Source organism: Eutrema salsugineum, unplaced genomic scaffold (genome assembly GCF_000478725.1).
Source record: "Eutrema salsugineum unplaced genomic scaffold, Eutsalg1_0 scaffold_8, whole genome shotgun sequence".
Taxonomy (NCBI): Eukaryota; Viridiplantae; Streptophyta; class Magnoliopsida; order Brassicales; family Brassicaceae; genus Eutrema; species Eutrema salsugineum.
In genome coordinates, this window is record NW_006256414.1 from 3,964,310 (window position 1) to 3,985,647 (window position 21,338).

The 21,338-nt window shown below is 36.0% G+C and overlaps 4 protein-coding genes across 4 annotated transcripts; 1 reads left to right on the plus strand and 3 right to left on the minus strand.

The window, feature by feature from the left end:
• Positions 1–2,790: 2,790 nt before the first annotated feature.
• Positions 2,791–3,700, minus strand: LOC112087855 (glycine-rich protein 5-like). Its single transcript, XM_024157912.1, has 2 exons — positions 3,634–3,700; positions 2,791–3,437 (listed from the first exon to the last, which is right to left on the minus strand). The coding sequence occupies exons 1-2, from the start codon at positions 3,698–3,700 to the stop codon at positions 2,791–2,793; spliced, it is 714 nt and encodes a 237-aa protein (XP_024013680.1).
• Positions 3,701–10,279: 6,579 nt separating this feature from the next.
• LOC18010313 lies at positions 10,280–14,935 on the plus strand. Its single transcript, XM_024157918.1, has 9 exons — positions 10,280–11,230; positions 11,351–11,422; positions 12,616–13,347; positions 13,433–13,555; positions 13,667–13,754; positions 13,951–14,002; positions 14,113–14,197; positions 14,273–14,557; positions 14,675–14,935. Exons 1-9 carry the CDS (start codon positions 10,280–10,282, stop codon positions 14,933–14,935), a joined length of 2,649 nt encoding a protein of 882 aa, XP_024013686.1.
• A 3,333-nt stretch (positions 14,936–18,268) lies between these two features.
• LOC18010218 (ubiquitin-conjugating enzyme E2 4) lies at positions 18,269–19,043 on the minus strand. The gene is made up of 5 exons (XM_024157922.1): positions 18,971–19,043; positions 18,738–18,865; positions 18,525–18,632; positions 18,443–18,453; positions 18,269–18,344 (listed from the first exon to the last, which is right to left on the minus strand). The coding sequence occupies exons 1-5, from the start codon at positions 19,041–19,043 to the stop codon at positions 18,269–18,271; spliced, it is 396 nt and encodes a 131-aa protein (XP_024013690.1).
• An 864-nt stretch (positions 19,044–19,907) lies between these two features.
• LOC112087858 lies at positions 19,908–20,505 on the minus strand. Its single transcript, XM_024157928.1, has 2 exons — positions 20,074–20,505; positions 19,908–19,994 (listed from the first exon to the last, which is right to left on the minus strand). The coding sequence occupies exons 1-2, from the start codon at positions 20,503–20,505 to the stop codon at positions 19,908–19,910; spliced, it is 519 nt and encodes a 172-aa protein (XP_024013696.1).
• Positions 20,506–21,338: the final 833 nt, after the last annotated feature.

The following is a 21,338-nucleotide window of genomic DNA, read 5'->3' on the forward strand; positions in this document are numbered from 1 at the left end:
CAACACTCTGATGATAGCATTAGTAACACCCTCACACACGCCATTAGCGAACCCCTTCTGATGAACATCACCATATACTCTCTCTCTCTCTCTCTCTCTCTCTCTTAATATATACACATAACTACACAAGGTCACTCTACATTTCCAAACAAGCTCGATCAATTCAAGCTTTTTTTTACATACCTTGGCGAGAAACCCTATTTATAGACAAAATCCCATCAACCAGCACACACACGTGTCCTCTAGTCGCTGGTTCATAAAAATTATGAAAACCCACTCAACACTTAAATCTTGAAAACGTGTCCAGACTCGTCGGTCGACATAGATACACAATATAGTTTCTATAGGCAGTAGCACTTCACTTTTAATAAAGTTGATAACGACGATCACTTATAAGAAAACTCATGCATTCTTACTGTATTCATGTAACCTCAACATATTAAATAAAGCTGATCATTCACGTGATCAAATATATAACTCATACATTCTCTCTATTAATGTAACAGCAATTTTTCGTAGTGGAATGTTAGAAGGATGTCATCGAAGGAACACTTGGACCACAACTTTTTAGACGTCTATTATGGTAATATGTTTTAGTGAAAATTCCTCAAACTAACCTTTAAAGTTGACAAAATGACAAACCTAAACTAACATATTCAGAATCTTACTATATTAACATTATAAAGTTAGTCTTTTCTAATAGATTGTTTCTGAACGAGATCCCGGAAATGTAGGTTCAATACTGAATCCCGTTAACAAGCTCTGCGTCTCCTTTACTTTACGCACTTGATCATTCGTCATGTTCACCCATCGTCAAATATATAGATGTAGCCTAAATCCAAACTTACAACCTCTAGCTTCAAATTCCGAAGATCCGGATACTACAAACCCATTCAACCATTTGGAGAGAATACACTCAAAATTATGACTTCATTACCAAAAGTAAGATGCAAACTCTTTTGACAAACAAGCAGATACTATCAAAAATTTAGAATGTTTATGTGTTATTCACAAGCCTTAGAGTATCTCCAATAAATAATCTTATTTTAAGAGTGGTTCATTTTAAAAAAATAAGAGTTTGAGGGTGGATTATTTTAAGAAGGATTCTCAACTTTATCCTTAAAAACATTAGAATATTGCATAGTAATAGTCTTTAACATAAATAATAATTAAAAAAAATCATAAAACTTTTATAATATATACCAAACCTACTTTAAACTAAAATATTACATAGCATATTAATAAATAAAAAATTATATGATAATAAAATGTTATATAAATAATAATAATAATGATAATAATAATTATAATAATAATAATAATAATAGTAATAATAATAATAAGACACCCACAAACTAAATAATAAAATTAAAAATATCAAATATAAAATTACTACATAAATAAAACCATTTCTATATATATATATATATATATATATATATGTTAACCAATGTATTTCTAAGTGATAAATAAGCATATTTGCTTTTATCTGTCAATTTTAATGTATTTATTTATTTTTCTATATAATAGTTAAATTTAAAATAATATATTTGAAATATTTATGTGATGTATAATTATATGGACTAACAAATAAAAAGAAATTTGTTTGGTTATTTGTGAGATATATAGATTACAAAGATTAAATGAAAAGCAAAAAAATTAGAGAGAGACAGAGATATATACAATTACAAGACTTTGAGAGCATGTTCTACTCACGTTTGAAAACGAAATTGGTTATGGATAACTTTTAAAACCAAGATCGTATTCGTAACCATCAATATCATAAAATTGTAGAATCATGTATAATTTTTTTCTCTCATCTAGCTCCATGGATCCACTATAATATAGTTTTGAATAATACAATCTAAGCTCCATCAATTCACCATATATAACATTGCTTTGTTGCTTCCATATCCTAAGAAGGTTTTAATTCAAAAATATAGTTAAGGAAATCTACTACCTTCTAGTAGTATATGATACTGTTTTTTAAATTTGCAGAACAGTATTGAAATCTTATTGAAATCTATTTTAATAAAAGTTTGGGGTACATAGTGGTATCTACATAAGCCACACACACACCCAAAAAAAAACTCTCTGAAATCGGTCACAAGGTAGTGATTTGAAATCAAACTATCGAAAATCTTTGGGAAGTTCTGAAGAACTCCTCAGCTCTAAACCAGGCTTGTAATTCTACAATCTCATCTTTAACCTTCATTACATCTGTTTTGGCTAATATCAAGGTTTCATCTCTTGTTCAAAGGGAGACACCAAGTGTTGTTAGTTCGATTGGTAAAGGACTTTAGACAAAGCTTAAAATTCACAGAATCAACTAACGCTTGTGACAGAAGTAATATTACATGTGGTTCTGGCCCTGGGGGATTATAGACTTTGGCCAAGAACCTCCTAATAAAAAAAAAAAAAATTGGAAACTGGAATTTGATGGATTGGGCATCGAGCCATTCTTTTGCTCAACCTATTGTATTAATTAGGTCCATTTCTGAAATACATTCTTAGGGAACGTATGTGCTATCACCAAGTTTCCATCAACATCAAGAACTAAATCCAGAAATTACTATTAAGAAGTTACAAACTTACAAATTTATATTAATTTTTGGCCTCAAAGATAAACTTGAAGTTTTAATCTATTAAGTAAGCCAAACTCTCTTATTTTTAGCACAAAGATAAAACTCTCCTATCCCTAAAAGATTAAGATTGACGTTTTGCAAATTACAGAGGAAGTAACGTGTGCATGGAGTGCTAATTGTTAACGGTCACTCATATGTTTTCAATTTAGTGCCGACCGTTACCAACACCACCAACGCCTTCTCCAGCACCACCTGCGACAACACCAGTGGCACCACCTCTATTAGTACCGTTATTACGGCCGTTACCACTGGCACCACCAGAACCACTTGCATCACTGGCACCACCTCTATTAGTACCGCTATTACGGCCATCACCGCTAGCACCACCAGAACCACTTGCACCACTGGCACCACCATTACCACCAGCACCACTTGCACCACCATTACCACCCGCACCACTGGGACCACCAGCCCCACTGGCACCACCAGCACCAGTGGCACCACCAGAACCACTGGCACCACCAGAGCCACCAGCATCATCAACACCATTAGGACTACTAGCACCACCACCACCACCAGCATCAGCGCCACTAGCACCACCAGCTCCACTTGCACCACCAGCTCCAGTAGCACCACCAGCGCCACTAGCACCACCAGCGCCACTGGCAGCACCAGCACCACCAGCACCACTGGCACCACCCGCACCACCTGCACCACTAGCACCAGCAGCACCGCCAGCACCACTAACACTTTGAACACCAACAACATCTATACCACTAACACCTTCGATACCAACACCAACATCGCCTCTTCCATGTTTATAATATCGGCCTTTGCCAATGCTACGACTACCTAAACTTGTTTGAGTTAATAAAAGTAACAACATCACACATGCCATTACGCAACCCCTTCTCACGAACATCCCCATATACTCTTAGTCTCTCACTCTCTCTTTCTCTCTCTTGATATGCACACACAAGCTCACTGTAATCAAGATAGATTCCGAAAAAATATTAGCTCGATCAGTATAAGCTTTTCTATTACATACCTTGGCAAGAAACCCTATTTATAGCAGAAACTTCATCAACAAACACAAACATGTGTCCTCTAATCATTAGTTCATGAAAAATATGAAAACCCACTCAACACTCTGAAATCTTGAAAACGCGTCAAGACTCGTCGTCGGTCGACATAGAAACGTAATAGAGTAGTTATTCTATAAGCAGTAACACTTTAAATAAAGATGATAACAATGATCACGTAAAGATGATAAAAAATGATCACTTAGAAAAAATCTCATTCATTCTCTATTCATGTAACATCAACATACTAAATAAAGATGATGATTAGTTGTAATCACTTATAAAAATAGATATACATTCTTGCTCTATTCTTGCTTAACAGGAATTTTTCTTAGTGGAATATTTAAAAGATGTCACCGAAGGAACATTTGGACCACAACTTGTTAACTGCACTTTACTTATGTAGAAATTCCAGATCTATGTACTAAAGTTGCATTCGAAAAGAAGTGGTCACAATTTTCTATGTACTAAGCATCAAGAAAATAACAACTCATAGATATTTTTTGTTGCTGAATGGTATCAGATTTTTTTTTCTTGTATTGATAGTTAATATCCTTAAATTATTTATAGAAATATTAGGTTCTCTTTTTAATGTTTACTTTGTAGTCGGATCAATGATTCATTGCCTCATTGGTTCTTATTGTTTCTCTCCGCCAGGTCTGTTTCTAACATTTTAAGCATGTACATTTACGTTGTGCCTGCAATATCAATTCCCTCGTGAATATTTTTCAAACAAAAAGATGGAGGCAAGAGTGTTTCATTTACTCTACATATAGTTCATGCTATGTCATAAAATATTTAGATTATCATGAGCCTACATATCAAGATCTAGTTACATTTATGGTGTTATCCTGTAACTTAGTTTACCATTCAATCTTTCAGAACATATCAAACTCTGTGTCTGTGACAAAAGAAAACTCAAACTATGTTTCATTGAACCTCTTTGTTACATATCAAGAGTTGCTGCAATGGAGGAGGAAATGAGGGATTTAGGACCACCAAATTCTTCTTTGAAACTAAAGATATTGAAGTTCAATGCTTAGAATTCTACCTAACTTGAGCATTGATTGCAAACTCATAGGTGGAAGTAAGTTGATGTCCATGCTTTTGTTAAAATGGAATGAAGCAAATGGATTGGGGATATCAATCATCTTATCGAGCTTAATCTGTTTTCTGAGATAGGAGTAAGAACAATCTTATCCATTTGTTGCTCTCCATATTATATATGATTTTGAGGATCTATGGACATCATTCTCATTATTTGTGAGACTAGTTTTGCTTTCTAGAAAAAAGCGCAATCTGTCCATTTATTCAGGAAGGAAGAACTGAAGATTCTGGTTCAACAAGATAGAAGCTGTGCAACACAGCAATGGCGGGAAACTGAAGATGCAAACAAAAAAAATCAACTATGACGTGGCACACATCGAGCGTTGCTTAGCAAGTGGGAGATCTGACATAAGTGGGAAGAATAGAAGCTGTTGGTGCTGGGAGTTGCTGCACAAGAAAAGGAGCTGATGTGACTTCGGTGTGTGAGTGGAATACAGGCATGTATCCAGCGGAAAATAGCAAGTTCCATGTTTGGAGGCTGTGCTATATATTCGAGTGAAGTTTTTCTAGGTAGGATTAGCCCTTTTGATATTTTTTTTTTCTCTAAAATATGAACTATAATGAAAGAAGTAAAGGGTTCGAGGTGAGTGAACATAAGAGATACGCACTTGTTGCTATGGTAAGGTGGGTAGAATATGAATAGTTTCAAGAGCAAATCACGTGTTGGTAATGTTCAATAACTCTGTTTAAACAGATTGTAAGAACCAGTTTAAAGTTATACTTAATAAAAAGCAAAGGTTTAACTTATTATCTATATTTTGTGAATTTTAGTAAGTAATCTGATCTATATTTAAGAAAATTTAAAGTAATCTAAATTAATATACATTTTTTGAAATTAAATTTAAATACAAAATAAAAATATTTTTAAAAATAATATTAAAACAAATTGGGATAATGTTAAAATAGTTTCAAAAAAAAAAAATATATATATATAGTGTTTCAAGGCAGATATTAAAAGTGTTTTTCTTTTAAAAACAGAACTAGATTGTATCCCGTGCATCCGCACATAAATTATTATTTTTATCTATTTTATAATATAATTTATATTTTTTTACAAATATAATTTGTGTTTAGATAAAATTTATTTGTTAAATTTATTATAAAAACATACTTTTAACCCGTCCATTTGATTAATTTGAAAAAACTATAAATATAAAACATAATTCTACCATGTTTGATCATATTACCATATAATATAAATTTTTGTTAATTTCAAAATTTTAAATTTTTAAAAAGATTGATTATGAAATACTATATAATAATATATTTTTTATCATCTTTGTTATCATGAAAATATTATTTAAATTTGAATATCTTAATAGAAAATAAATTAATATCTTCTTTACTATTTTTATAAAGATAATAACAACTAATGTTTATAATTTTTATAATTAATCCTACCTATATCAAAAAAGCTAAATTAATCAAATTTAAATTTGATTTTTCAAAAATAATTTTAAAAATAAATTTAAATATATTATTTTATTAATTTTCGAAATAAATAAAACAAATTAATAAAAAAAATTTCAACAGAAATAACAGTTATCCAAAAGATAGAATAGTAAAAAAATTTTAAAAAATATGTTTGAACACAAAACATGCTTCTGTTTTAAACTTTTAATAGAGTAGATAAGATTGTTCTCTAAAAATGCTCCATAAGTAGATTTAGAATATTGGGTCTTTGTTATTGAAAGTATTAAAAAAAACATGGGCCCTCGTTAGTATGAAAATTTAGAAGTTTCATATCCTGATTGGCTGAAAAAAATATTTGGACCCTATGCTTGAGAACAGACAGTCAGTTGGCCTGCTAATAAAATAACTAGTATTTGTTTGTGCCAAACCTTTATCATTACAAAAGTTTTTTTATCGTGGTGGGATATGTGTCTTCGATTAGATTTTAATTTGAATTAATTAATAATTAACCTAATGTAAGTTGGACATGATCCTTACCAAAATGTAATTTATATGCCACAGTTATTTTTATATTTTTAAATCAGTTATTTTCAAACATTAGAAGTTTGGAACTATAGAATATCCCTTTTAATCATGTCCAAATTTGAACATATTCGATCTTTTTCTTGGAACTGCATATGTTATTAATTATTTGGCTGGATCAGGAGGTTTATCAAACCAAGAAAATAAATCATTATACAGAAACCGAAGATGGGACAGAAGGGCTTTGGTAGTTTGGCAGCCAACGAATGGACTTCGTTTCACGCCTCACGGGAACGTTAAAGAAAACAAAATACAAAAATAAATTATTATAATAAAAAAATATAATCACGAGCATGTCTTCGCAAAAAGACGGCATATAGAAATAGTAGAACGCATCTTTTTCTTACGTAAAAGCCATACGAGAAAACAAAAGACATTTTTAGCGGAGAAAACAGAAAAAGACAATTAAGTTACATATATATATATATATATATATATATATATATTAAAAAACAGAGAAACAATCTTCCTATTAGCCTTTTTATCATTTTTTGGCAAAAAAATATAAAGTAATAATAATCAAAGAAACAATAGCAACATTAAGAAAAAAAATCAACAGATTATTACTATTTAGTAGTCTCACGTTCTTTAGTTTTATTATTTTAAAATTCGATATTAACATTTGTTTAATTTGATTTCGTTGTTCATGAATGTATACAATACACACCGTGTATATACGCAGATGTGCACACATGCAGTTACGTGTAGTGCATGTATGCAGACATGGAATATATTATTATAAAATGTTGGAATTTATATGAAAACGTCGAAGACAGGTAACATATATATGATAACATGACAGAGGCGTATCATGAAAATGGTACGGTCCACATATTATAAACATATAAATTTTCACATGATGAAGAGATTGAACTATATCACAAATTAAAGAGTCGAGCTGTAAATTAGTCAAAAGGGGATAATATCGTATTTGTATTTTTATAGTATTTAATTTTTTTTCTTATATCCACTTAAGCAAATTAAATCAAATCCCAAGAAAATAAAAATATAACTAATTCAAGCTAAATCGAAATGCACCAAAATAATGAAACCAGACTGGAATTAATTCAGTTTTATTTTGGGATTCTCTTAAAAAAAATGAAACAACTAATAATCTAATCGACAACATCATCTGCTACTACAAACCGTAAATGAAATATGTGAACCAGAATCGTCTAATATAAATGGAGCAGTAATTCATGATCTCCACTAAAAAATATTTGCTTACATGCCAAAAGAGAAACTTTTTTTATTAGAAATAGCACAGTAAATCCGTCTCTCATCATTTCATCTGATAGCAATAGTGAATAGCCAATGAAAATTTGAACCAGTCATATATTCATTGTGTAGGACAAACTTGTCTGTTTAAGAAAAAATACAGTACTATTAATGGTTATGTGACAAAACTCCTGATTTTTCAAGATTCATTACCAATTACAAAAAGTAATGGTATAAAAAAGATTTCTTGTTTCTTGTACTTAATTACTTATGCGGCTCGTGTTACAGTGAACAGTGGCATTTTCTAATTAATGAGAAAGGAACACTTGAAGGCTGAAAGCATCTTCATTTGTGTACGCACACATATAAGATGATGCCCCCATGAGAACTCTCCATTCATATACACACATTGAGTAAAGTTTCCTATATATATATATATATATCTTTTTTTCTTTTTACAATGTTATTCTAATTACCGAGGTTAAATTCGAATGGCAAGACAACGTTATGTTAAGAACTCAAGGACAATATGACACATGCTTCTGAGATGCTTCCGTACGCGAGCAAAAAAAGCAGCTTCAAGTTTAGCCTTCATTGGAAAAACTTTTAAAAGCACATAAATTTTCTTTCTCATTCAATAAAATTTTGTTAATAAAGTATGGAACGCTCAATCTCTATGTTTTCATATGAAAATTTTGTAGAACAATAACTTTTAAAACATTAAAAATCAATTATATAATAAATGATGTTCTAAGATAACACACATAGATTTCTATTAAATATTTTGAATTTATGTATGTTTGTTACTAAAAAAATCTATTATTTTTAGAAATATTATAATAAAATTATAATTGAATAACTATAAATTAAAAACAATTATAAACATAGGTAGTAAATTTAATATATATATTTAAATTAAGTTATAAGAATTTTAAAAAGCTCACAAGCTTCCAAAACGTAATCGGCGCTTTTAAAAGTGTTTCGAATTTGAATTTTTCTTATTTTTGTTTTTAAATCGCACTTCCATAACGTTTCCAAAAAATTTCAATTTTAATTCCAATTTTGAAGAGAAAAGCTGATCAAAGACGACACTTTTATGCTATGTATCTCACACAGCTTTGCCATTTACTTAAATGTGTATATTAATTTGTGTAGCTGATACATGTGTACGAGTAGTTTTGACTTTTGCAAAGAATGAGTGTATGAAAATAATATCTTTATCTTATTTATATTTGGGTAAAGAATAAAATTTTACAACTTAATGCTGACTCTCTAGACTCAAGAGGAATTCTTTGTGATCACATAACGTTGGCTATTAAACTAGAAAAAATTGTTGAATGAGTAGTTTTTAAGTTTTGAATTAGAGGAATAAAATGTTTTCAAAACCAAGGAAGAATATGGCTGTTTATACTGTTTGTCTTCCCACAAGAGCCCTAAGGCTATTTTTTAATTTCAAAATTGTCATTATTGAAGTAAAATAACTAAAAATTCGATTTGGTAAACCGATTACACAAATTTATAAACCAATGTCCAATATCATAAACCGAAGTAAAATCAAATGTATAATTTATCGACACCCCAACATTTAAATTAAAAATTTAATTTGGGATCCACATCTCGACGTAGTCCATCTAGCATCTCGAGCAATCCATCTCCGATTAGCCATCCGATTGACCGTTGTAATGGCGCGGAGAGTAAAAAAATCGTTAAGGCGAAACAACACCGTGCCTCCGGAGTCGAGGCGAGTGCTCCGGAGTAACTCGAAGACAGCTCCGACGGAGCAATCGCCCATACCGCCCATGCCACCGCGACGGAGTGACCAGGTTGAACATCCCATTCACGCGAGTCATCTCAATCCACGCCGGCGGTGTAGATCCAAAGTACAATTCGCTCCTCTTCTTCTAGAATGGCCTGCTCAGAATTCTAAAAGTAAGTTACATTTAAGAACTTCGACCTTGTCTGAACTGTACTGGCGGTTTGTAACTCAAATTAAGATTGAAACGGGGCGCCTGATTGGCCTCATTTATGTATTAGCGGTTATGAACTCTAGTACTTCTGTCTATATATTGAATTCAAACGGTTGGATTACTCTTATAATATCTAGAAACAGTTACAGAAGTTTATATAGGAGAGCATACGAATAGGGTAGTTTTTCCAGATCTCTGTTCTCTCTTTCGAACTCCTTCGAACTCCTTTCACTCAAACTTTTCCCCTGGTTTGCATTTAACTGTTTATCCAGAATATTATATCTTTCCTGCATTTTGGAATTGTTGTTTTGGTTCCAATACAGGAATGGAAGACGGAGAACCTTCGAATACAGGCATGGAAGATGGAGAAGCTTCAAATAACCTTTCGGAAAAACTACCAAAAAGGGTCCTCGGCGATGGTTGCTACCCCGTTGGTGCTCGGTTGAACATATATTCAAAGGCCAATGTCATTGGCCTCCTTGTTGAGGCGTTAAAGGGTACTGAAGATCTTGAGAAGCTACTTCATTCCCAGTTTGGGAAGTTATTCCATCTACCTGTTGCAAGATGTTGCAACAGCGCCAAACTAGTCCATGCCCTTCTATCACGACAACTTGTGACCACGAAGAAACACGAGATTTGGTTCCTCTTTGGTGGACAGCCTCTGAGATATTCGATACAGGAGTTTAAAGAAATCACTGGATTGAATTGCAATCCCGAACCTGATAGCACAGAAGAAGAAGAAGATGTCGGAAAGACAGGAATCTGGAAAGACCTGTTCGGAAGAGCGACCGCTATGAACGTTTTTGATGTGCTAGAAATGCTAAAGGACCCGGATCTACCCCGATGGAAACGACTTCCATTGGCCCTAATCGTTCTTGTCGACGGTGTTCTGTTTTGCAATAGCAAAAATCTGGCCCTCACCGAGAAATACGTTGACATGTTGACTGACTTGGATAGGTTCATGCTGTATCCATGGGGGAGGGTATCCTTTAACAAAACAGTATCTCGTTTTCAAGCTCCGAAGGCAATCACGGATGCCGAGAAAAGGGAAAATCCTTTAACACGATTGCACCGTCAACTTAAACAGAAAACCAGTGCATGCTATGGCTTCTCTCTATCACTACAACTCATGGCCCTCCAATCTATACCAATGTTGGTTTCCAAAATTCCTCAACCTGATAACTTGAAGACTTTCGTTGAAGATCCCGAAGGCTGTCAAAACATTATCACACTATTGCATCTTGGGAACATACTTGCCGTGGAATCCGACCCTCTGGTAAATTATTTGTAGTATTATATTTAGTACTATTTGTAGTCTTATTTTGTAGTACTTGTCTTAAAAGATAAGTACTCTGTCATTTTGGTTGGTAATTTTGCAATTGTTGTTTTGTCTTAGTTGTCTGTGAAACAGATGGTAGTGGATGATGGTGACAATGACCAACAGAATGAATTGCGTTGGGGAGATGAGGTAGAGGATGCCGAAGTTGCATTCATGCAGGAACCACAGAGACGAGAGATTCGCTCAATAAACCTATTAGGAATTGAATTACGCTAAGCAGATTAATGAGAAGCAAATAGCGATGCAAATAAAGATAAACGAATGCAGTAAAAACGTTTGTAAAGTTCAGATGGGTGGAGATTAGGTCTAGGACGTTTCTCAGGAAATCAATGAATGCAGATCAATCGATTAATCAGGGTTCAGGTTTAAGCACGGTTCTTGAACTCGAATCACAAAATTATAATTAACCAACTTCCGTTGTGAGAATTATCTAAGTTAAAATCCTAGAATTCCAAATTCCTTTGCAAACCCTACAGATTTAAACCAGCTTTAATGCACAAGTTCGATATGTTCACAGAGTATCTAAACCAAATTCCTTTGCGAATAGCTACTTTGCTCACCCTAGGTTCTTTCCAGTTATTCAATTACACTTCCGTGTCAATCAATTAACCTAAGATCTAAGTTCTAGGTGGCCAGTCCAGAATTAGCTTTAAGAACAACATATGGTGAAGAACTAAATAGATTATGAACCCTAACTAAATCAATCAATCCTTCATCCAATGAATTCCTTTATGAGAACCCTAAACCTAACAGGCAAACTACTCAGACATGAAGATTGAAGCAATAAACATGAATGAATAGATTGCAGAAAACAGTAAATAGATAATTAAACAAGGGTTCGAAATCTTCTCTCTCCGGAACAGAGTTTCAGACTTGTCTCCCCAAAAGCTCTCAAAAACAAAAGTTCTCTCTAAGAAAATCTAAGGTATCGATATAAGGTGGCTAAAAACCATATTTATAACTTAAAAACACGTTTTGGGCTTCCTTGTAATTATTGGAGACTTTTGGGCCCAACTGCTTCTTCAAACAGGAAACAAAATCACGTTTTCCTTATTTATGCAACAAGTGTCGAGCGTCACTCTCCATGGTGTCGAGCGACACTAAAGCACATAATTCATCCTTCACGAATTTGATCCTTGTTTAGCTCCAAAGTGCTCCAAAATCACCAATTAAGTTCCAAACGTACCTATGACCTGTAAAGACTCCAAAAGACTCGAAAAACACTAGAAAGACTCTAGAAATAAGACCTATACCATGGTTAAAAACCATAAAAACCATGATATATCAATGAGGTAGAGGATGCCGAAGTTGCATTCATGCAGGAACTCATGGCCGAGGGGTACAAATTCACACCTTCGGATTTTGCAGTGGCACCAGCACCTATCGTGGATCTTAGTGATGCAGAGGACGAGGTTACCAATGAACAGGAACCTGAGCCATCCACCCGACCGAAGAAGAAACTGAAAACTCATCAAACTGAAAAACGTAAGATGCAGAGGAAGAGAGGCATGGGCAAGAACTCTTCTAATCTATCGGAAGATGAAACCCCTCAAAGTGGACAGATTGAAGATCTTAAAAAATGGATAGTAAGTCAGAATAATTTGCTCCTTCGTAAGATTAAGACAGAGTTGGACAAGAGATGGGGCATATACCAACAGGACGAAGAAGATAACGATGTACACCAGTCAAAAGAAGATGGGGAACCGGATGACGAAGGACAGAATCCAAAAAAAGGTGGTCAAAAACCGGATGAAGATGAAGACGAAGCCGAAGATGGAGGTGAAGAAGGAGGTTATGATGGTGCACAGTCTAGCGTACGCCATGATGATGGTGTACACCCCCAAGATGGTGTACACCAGAAAGAAAGAGATGATGAAGAAGGGACCTCTACTTACTACGGCGGGGACCATTATTCTCCCAGGGACCATGCGTACTTGAAGACTCCAGAAGCTCCGACGAAGACCCCTGAACTTGAACAAGCCAATTCAGGAACAACTCGTCCACCTCCATACTTCGTTAATCGGGATGAAGATCCACCTTCTGGACTCAACGAGGTGAGCTAATTGGTTAGTCAGCAGCTGACTCTATTAAGTTTCATAACGTGTGTGTACTGTGCTATGTTTTTTATGACTTATTCAGGTGGATGGTGGTAGAACAAATTTGGTGTCAGACACCTTAGTAGTCTACAAACCTCAGACTCCTCACCCATTGAGCTACACATATAAGAAAAATGAAGCGCAGACAGATGCACTGGATGCACAGGTCAGACATTAAACTTGTTCATATGATATGCATGTGTATACAATACTCTTTAGGTATACGCTAGGTATACGATTGATATGTTATACGCTTTATTGTTACGGTGGTTTGTAGGCTGTGGCTAATGAGGAGGACTCAAATGCGGGGAAAGATTACCATACTGCGCCTGAGGATGTAAGTGATGCTTCGCAGAAGACCCCTTGTACTCCAAAACCCCCACAAGAAGTTGAGGGATCGTCTGATGTAAAGAGAAAAAGTAGAGGAACAGGAAGAGGAGGAAGAGGTAGAGGAACAGGAAGAGGAGGAAAAGCTAGAGGAAAACGCGCACGCGTACGGTCAGACAAGATTCGAGATATTTACACCGCAGATTCAAAGGTGAAAGCTCTATTTGTATCCAGATCGAAAGCTCCGTACAAACCACTCGAAACAGTGGAACATGACCACTTCAAGGCATTCCAGGAGTTATTATCGCGTGAAAGAAACATGTAAGTTATATCGTATTCAAAGCAATTTATCCTTAAACTTTCATTGTTATCAATTACCAATTGCTCTCATTTCAGCGACTTTTGCATTGTCACTGGTCATACTGTGAACAATCAATTCTTCCTACAAATTGCGAAGCCTACTGAGTGGGTTAACACGATGGTAAGTATATAGTTAGTACTTACTGAATCTTTAATTATCTGTAATATATGTTATTTATGTTTTGTTATTCGTCAGCACATGCAAGTCATAATGGCCATGCTTTGGAGACGTAGAGGTGAAATATACTTGAAAGACAGGGTAGCATTTGTGGACACCTTGTTCATATCCATCATCGGCAACTACTACAACGATTTCATATCTGGAGGAAAAAATCAGTATGACTGGGGGAAAACCATTCAGGGCATTGTATTGGGAAAACCTGCAAAGTGGGCTAATCAACGTCAGAGGCAAATGTTTCTACGGTTTGTGGACGTTGTGTACGTCCCGATGAACTGGGGGTCTGAGCATTGGGTGGGCCTTGTAATTGACTTAAAAATGGGCAACATAAAGATTTTGGACTCATTCATCAGTCATAATGATGAAGCAGCTGTGTAGCAGTATATGGCGCCCGTGTGTCAAAGTATGCCATTTATATAGAAGCGTTATTTGGATAGCAAATTAACGGAAGGCCTACGCACCACCCCTTACACATGGAGTCGTTTGGAGGGCATATATCAGAACAAGAGATCCGGTGACTGTGGCCCATGTGCGGCCAAATTCTTAGAGATGCATGCTGCAGGGCTTGGAGTGAAAGATATGGGTTTGATAACGGACGATGACGTTGACAGGTTAAGGGAGAAATACGCCATGGACTCATACGAAGAGTTTGTTGGGAATCCGGCTGTTGCCAACGCTTAGGACGAATGGTGAAGTTTAATGTTGAACTTGACAATTTATGAAAGGTGTATTTGTTGGATTATGTGTTTGATAATGTTTAGGATGTGGGTTTATTTGATAATTTATATGCTTATAATCTATTAATTGGTGTGTCAATTTGTAGTTCGGGGAATAATTTGGTAACCGTACACCAATATGCGTTTAGTTGTACATCAAATGCATCAAATGGGTGTACATCAAGATTAATTTGGTTATACTTTAATTTATTTTAGTATTTATTAATTGGTGTGTGAATACTTTGTTCCTGGCTTAATTTGTATCTGTACACCAATATCCATTTAGGTGTACATCAAATGGGTGTACAACCAGAAATTTTTTTGTTTATCCACCAATTTTACAAACTCATTTATAATCTGAACGGTAACCGCATTTAATGTATACGCTCTCAGTTAGTGGGATTTTTTAATAATTATATATATGCAACATAAACAACCGTTATCCTCACAAATCCTAAACCACAGTTATTCCTTCTCCATAAACAACCATTTTCTTCACAAATCAACCTCACAAATTAACTATGGCACCAAAGAGAGGGCGATGTGATGCAGATATCCGTGATTGTCAATCCCCTCTGATGGCGCTACCCGACGATCTATTGGAGAAGGTTCTCGCATACAGTTGCAACTCCGTCCAACATATTTTCACACTAAAGCAAGTTTGCAAACGGTTCCAGGCCTGCACAAAACCAAAAATTTTCTAGCATCAGTTGATCCCGTGGAATTGGAGATGCCTATTCCCGAAGATTTCGATATACCTTTTATCGCAAGTTGGGAATTTCCCAACTTGTTGAGGAGGATGTATGACGCGCGCAATCCCGGTTTGCTGTTCATGAAGGGGATGCAAGACTACTTCTGCCGTGGAGACAAATATGGCATAAAACTCATCAAGGAATCTGCCGATATGGGTTACGAAACAGGTATTTACATGTATGGCATGTACATGAAAGCAGTGGTCGAAGACCCCGTGGGTTTAGAGTATCTTTCAAAACTAGGCAGCAGGGCAGTGAGGAGAATAATTCGGGAAATTATTGATCGAGGTGAGCGTGGTTATGTCAATAATTTGCCTGAAGAATTCTCAAAGAGGAGATTTGAAACTAATGCTCAGTTTGCCACACTTTGGTCTTGTTGCTGTGGTGTTGCCAATGCTCAACTTGATTGGCATGACGAATTGTTAAAGGGGCCAAGCATGTGCACGTCGTGTTACTGGGCACAGGAAACGCAAAAGTTCTTCGTATTTGTTTGGTATGCAGTGAGATCTGGGCCTTCAATGGAAAAATAGTGACTAATTGGTGAAACTCAATCAGTTTCGCTGTGTACACCTCGGTGTGTACACCTGCGTTGTGTACACCTCGGCGTTGCTGTCATTTCAGAATTCATCGATTAGATTAGCATCCGCGAATATGTTTTTTTGGTTTATGTAATCGATTAGATTCCATATTTCGTACTTTATGATTTAATCTTTTGTTTAGGATCTGTACACGTACTTATTTCCTTCTATGTATGTAGGTGTACTTTGTTTTGGTTTCTATCTATGCATAATTTAATTCTGTTGACTTTAATTAATTTCGGTGGGTGGTTGTGGTAGTTTTTCGAGAAGCATTAACTCTTACTCCTATATCTTTAAAGTCTCAGTTTACCTCTCTGTACGCCTAATCACTAGAAAAAAAGAACTACTCAATCTGGACTCGAAATAAATAGCTCGTGGATTATAGGCGCCAAGACAACGCTCAAAGAATGGGCGGTAAGGGTTGTTAGGGGATACGTCGATCGGTGACTCAACCGATCGAGAGATGTCTGCAGACTGTAACACGTCGTCGGTGAACGTGATGGCTCTTCCACGTTTTCCTGCGCGAATAAAGGGGCCAAGATGATAGGAGTCATCCTCAACTAGTTTCTTTACTATTAACCCTAAAACATCATCGTTTAAGTAGTGCATTGTTGTTTAACTTTGGTGAAAAATAAATTTGATTCGCTTTATTTGTACACAGGGTTGATAGATATATAAATGTCCTAATTCGTGGTTGGTATAAAGTTAAGAGCCACTTCAATAACTGAAACTAGTTTCGGGAACTTTAATAAAAGCGAACTGACCACTATTCTTTAAAAATGGGGGGGGGGGTAGAAAATGGTTAGGTGAACTATTTACTAAAAGGGAGAACACTATTATATTATTTTCAACCGTATAATAAATTCTCCACCCCCCAACCACACACCAGTGAAGTCCATATATGATGATTTTGCTTTGTCTTAACAAAACTTGCCTCCTTTCAAACGAATACAAACCCTAAACCAAACATAACAAACCCTAAACCGAACATGACGCTCCCAGACTTGCCTGATAAAATTCTTATCGAAATCCTCAAGAGGCTCGGCAGTGAAGCATTTTGGCGACTCAGACCATTTGTCCGCGCTGGAAAGCGCACCCTCCGGCTTGTTTTCAACGACGATGTCCTCAAATCTTCCAACATTTATGCCCTTTGCTGTGTCCCCAGCGATATATGCCCTGGAAAGGAAAGACGCCCATTCTTTCTGAAATGTTTGGCGAGTGGAAACCCTAAGGCTAGATACTGGGAAGGCCTGAGACTTGCAACCAGAGGCGCAGATCTCATTGCAAGTAGGACCATGCTGGAACCAAATGTTCCCACCGACGCTCTGTCGACCCTGGCTTCGGCCATGTTCAGCGTTTGCTTGGGTGACCCTTGTTCCGCAAGCTAAACATTGCAACTGTTGGCAACGCATCACGGAAGTCTACAGTCAGAGCACGTGCGACAATTAGGTGAGGAGTTAATTCTTGAGATTTCATATTACGGAACTGCATACATGGATACGTACTCAAACTCGTTTTCATATCCAAATGACGACGTCATCAAGCTGCCGGATTGTGCATTTGATCATTTCGAACCTGAGATCCGAGTAGTTTGCAATGGATGCTTCATATATTGGTGTGCTAGGCGTATCTGCGAAATGCTTTAAAAATAAGTTTATGGTGTACACCTTCTGAAGTGTACACGAGTATGTGTACACTATATGAAGTGTACACGTATATTTTATTTTTAGTATGTAATGAACAATGTTTGAATTAATATTGGATGACTTATGTTTCATGAAATCCTTGGACAATTTATGCTTGGACAATTTATGAAATCGTAAACATAAAAACCATAAAATCATATAAATTTTTTAATATAAAGTCATAAACTTCTCAAGAAAAACACGTTAACAAAATATTGGTCTTATTTTTTGCAAAAGAAATAACACAATTCAACAAACAAAATTAATAGCACAATTCAGGAGTTCATGGTCCTCCGGCGTGCTCCACCGTCCATGCAAGTGCAGTGGTTTCAAAAGCAGCCCTGTCTTCCACGTAAATCCTAGCAATTTCTTCAACAAAAAGTGTCTTTCACTTATTTGGGGGGCAGTTAACATTCGGTGTATTTCTGTCAGTACCTGATTACATAGACATGTATACACAGTTAAGCCCTGATTTAAACAAAATTTAGATTATTAAGCAAAATACAATAACGATTTATTTCTTTCATAAGTAAAAATACATCATTGATGCTGTTGTTGGTCCTGAAGTGAGCTGGGTTCAACATCTTAAGAAAAATGTTCCCATACGTATTAACGTTTGGGTGATACACTTTTGTTTTGAACATCACCTGAAAAAAAAACAGTGTTATTAGTAATTGAAATCTTAATTGACTAAATCCCAAACCCTAAAAATACAGCAATTTGAGAGAGCAATGATATGCTTCATTCCTTACCCTCGGTGGCGCGAAAGGGTAGTCAAGTGGAAAGTGAATGTCTAGTTTGAAAACAGCATTCTCATAGGGTGAACCTTTAGGCCCCGTTATGATAGCTTCCCAGTGATACAAGTCCTCACCCACAGGTCCTAATGCAATCGGCAAAACACTAATTAGGTAGACGATGTAAAAGACCGATCCTCAAAAACTAAAACTAAACTACACCCCCTATTTTCAAAAGAACCACCGAATACCTGTACTAAAACATGGACTGTTTTTCCTCTCCACCTCCTTCAATTGCAATGAGATCACTTTGGCAGAGTACATTTTTAGAAAGTAACTATTAATTTTCTGTGTAATTAACTACTGCTGTAATTAACTTTTTCTGTCTCCGGAAACTTGTTTCCTTGAAGAAGGCAGGGGACAGTTTTTATTGAGGACGACACGAAAAACATTATAAAGTAAAGAGAGGAAAACGAGTCGGTCAAACGGTGCAACGGGTTTCAAAATGGTACTTAATTAGTTTTTGTCGTTTCCAATTTGATTTTTTTGGGTCGCGTTTATTCCTCATACACTGTTTTCATTATTGCGGTTTTCAAAAACATAATGACTTGATTTTTGAAAAAACCGTTTATTGGTGCTGTCCTGTCCTACAATTTCATTTCAAAGACACGATCATTGTCCGTTTTCTAGATAATGTTTTCTTTCTCTGCTATAGAATCTTTGATAATTATTTTGATTCCCTTAATAAGCTAAACCCTAAACCCTACATCGTAAACCCTAAGCCCTAAACTCTAAACCCTAAACATAACCCATAATGTGCATACACCTAAATTTATATGCGTATACCATATAAATGTAAATTTATACATAAGCCATAATGCGCATACACCATATGATGTAAACTGATTCATGTTGTCCACCATCACAGTGTACACAAACTGTGTCCACCGTCACAGGTGTACACAAACTGTGTAGACCCTGTCCAGTAAACATCATAAATTTCATAACAAATATAACATAGTTCATGCCTTTCCAAGTTTAAATATAGGGAAACATAGTGTACGCTAGAAACAAACCCGATAAACAAAGCGAGATCCCCACAAAAAAAAACCAACAAGAGACACACAAAAAACATTGTGGCTCGCTCTTTCCATCACACAACAAAAGACACACAAAAGCCACACTCGGTCAACCCAATGGTTCCTTGCATTTTGCCCGGTTATGGCCGGGATTTCCATTTCTCGAGCATTTGTTTGACTTCTTTTTTTTTGCAACCTGCAATAGTGTATATCAGTAATCAGTAATCAGTAATCAGTATGACTGGGGAAAAAATAATTGTTTAGTGTACACTAACCTGAGGATACTCTCCTGCTGAAAGTTTTCTCTTCGTCGTAGGCCTTCCCGATGGACGTTTTGACTTAGGTGGCATAATCGTAAGGTCACGCACCTCTGCTTGGATACGAATGTCGTCAGGGTCGGGCACTGGTAGGATTTTGCCACAAACTGTTGCACTCCAAATTGATTTCTTAAGAATTGGATCAACCAAACTGCTGCACTCCACTTGCTGAAGCCTAGTCGCGGCCATTGCATGTCGGCAAGGGTATTTCAATGTCTGAAACTCTAGACATGAGCATGTTTTGTTTAGGAGATGAACAAGCCGCCGTACACCAAACTCAGAACTCACTTCAACGTCCCACAAAGAAATGCCTTGAACCGATAGTGCAGCGGATTTTTGCTGCTGAAGGTTCATTAACTTGTCAACTTCTTCTGCAATGTCACCATCCATCTTTTGAATTTTCTCTCTTCTGCATTCAAGCCACCTACTTAACATTCGCATGATAAATTCTAGCATTGCAACGATTGGACTGTCTCTTGCAGCGAATAGTGCATTGTTTAGAGACTCTGCAATGTTACTGGAGGTCATATTTTGCCTCTGACCAGAAAAGTGTGATCTAGTCCATGTACTCCCAACAACGATAATCAACATCCTTCAGCCTTGCGTATAGTTTCTTGAAATTAGAAATTGTGAACGCTTCTCCAGCCTTTCCGACCAACCCTTTCTGACCGGAACCTTTGTATTTACCATGAACATTTCTCTGGATATGGACAAGACATGCATTGTGGTGTGACTGTGGATACCATTTCTTTTTAGCTTTGGCAATTCCATCGTGCCTATCCGAGATAATAGTAAGATCAGAGGAATCTGGAATAATGTCTACCAACTTCTCAAAGAACCACCTCCATGTCTGGTCAGACTCTGCATCGACAACGGTGAACGCTATTGGAAAAACCTGGTAATTAGAATCTTGTCCACTGGCCGTTAATAGACAACCCTTATACTTACCAGTCAGGTGAGTCCCATCAACAACAACTACTTGTTTCAAATGTTTCCATCCAGATATACACGCAGCCAATGCCATAAATACGGACTTAAACCTGGTAATACATTTTCCATCTTTTTCATCTCTCTCCGTCTCCGTTGACAAATGCGTTATGGTGCCGGGATTAGCATACTTGAGCACGTGGAGGTAAATCGGTAATAAATTGAAAGAAGTCTCCTCTGTTCCGTGAGCAGAGTATATAGCCAGCTCCTTTGCTTTCCAGCATTTCCAGTACGAG

Excerpts from the sequence above, each read along its gene's own strand:
- LOC112087858 (XM_024157928.1), bottom strand. The coding sequence starts at position 20,505 with ATGGATGGTGACATTGCAGAAGAAGTTGACAAGTTAATGAACCTTCAG. Across the intron at positions 19,995-20,073 it reads CAGCAGGAGAGTATCCTCAG|GTTGCAAAAAAAAAGAAGTC; the intron begins GTTAGTGTACAC and ends ACACTATTGCAG.
- LOC112087855 (XM_024157912.1), bottom strand. The coding sequence starts at position 3,700 with ATGATTAGAGGACACATGTTTGTGTTTGTTGATGAAGTTTCTGCTATA. Across the intron at positions 3,438-3,633 it reads AAATAGGGTTTCTTGCCAAG|GTAGTCGTAGCATTGGCAAA; the intron begins GTATGTAATAGA and ends AAACAAGTTTAG.
- LOC18010218 (XM_024157922.1), bottom strand. The coding sequence starts at position 19,043 with ATGTACTCTGCCAAAGTGATCTCATTGCAATTGAAGGAGGTGGAGAGG. Across the intron at positions 18,866-18,970 it reads CAGTCCATGTTTTAGTACAG|GACCTGTGGGTGAGGACTTG; the intron begins GTATTCGGTGGT and ends CGATTGCATTAG. Across the intron at positions 18,633-18,737 it reads ACCCTTTCGCGCCACCGAGG|GTGATGTTCAAAACAAAAGT; the intron begins GTAAGGAATGAA and ends TTTTTTTTTCAG.
- LOC18010313 (XM_024157918.1), top strand. The coding sequence starts at position 10,280 with ATGGAAGACGGAGAACCTTCGAATACAGGCATGGAAGATGGAGAAGCT. Across the intron at positions 11,231-11,350 it reads CCGTGGAATCCGACCCTCTG|TTGTCTGTGAAACAGATGGT; the intron begins GTAAATTATTTG and ends GTTTTGTCTTAG. Across the intron at positions 14,198-14,272 it reads CTGAGTGGGTTAACACGATG|CACATGCAAGTCATAATGGC; the intron begins GTAAGTATATAG and ends GTTATTCGTCAG.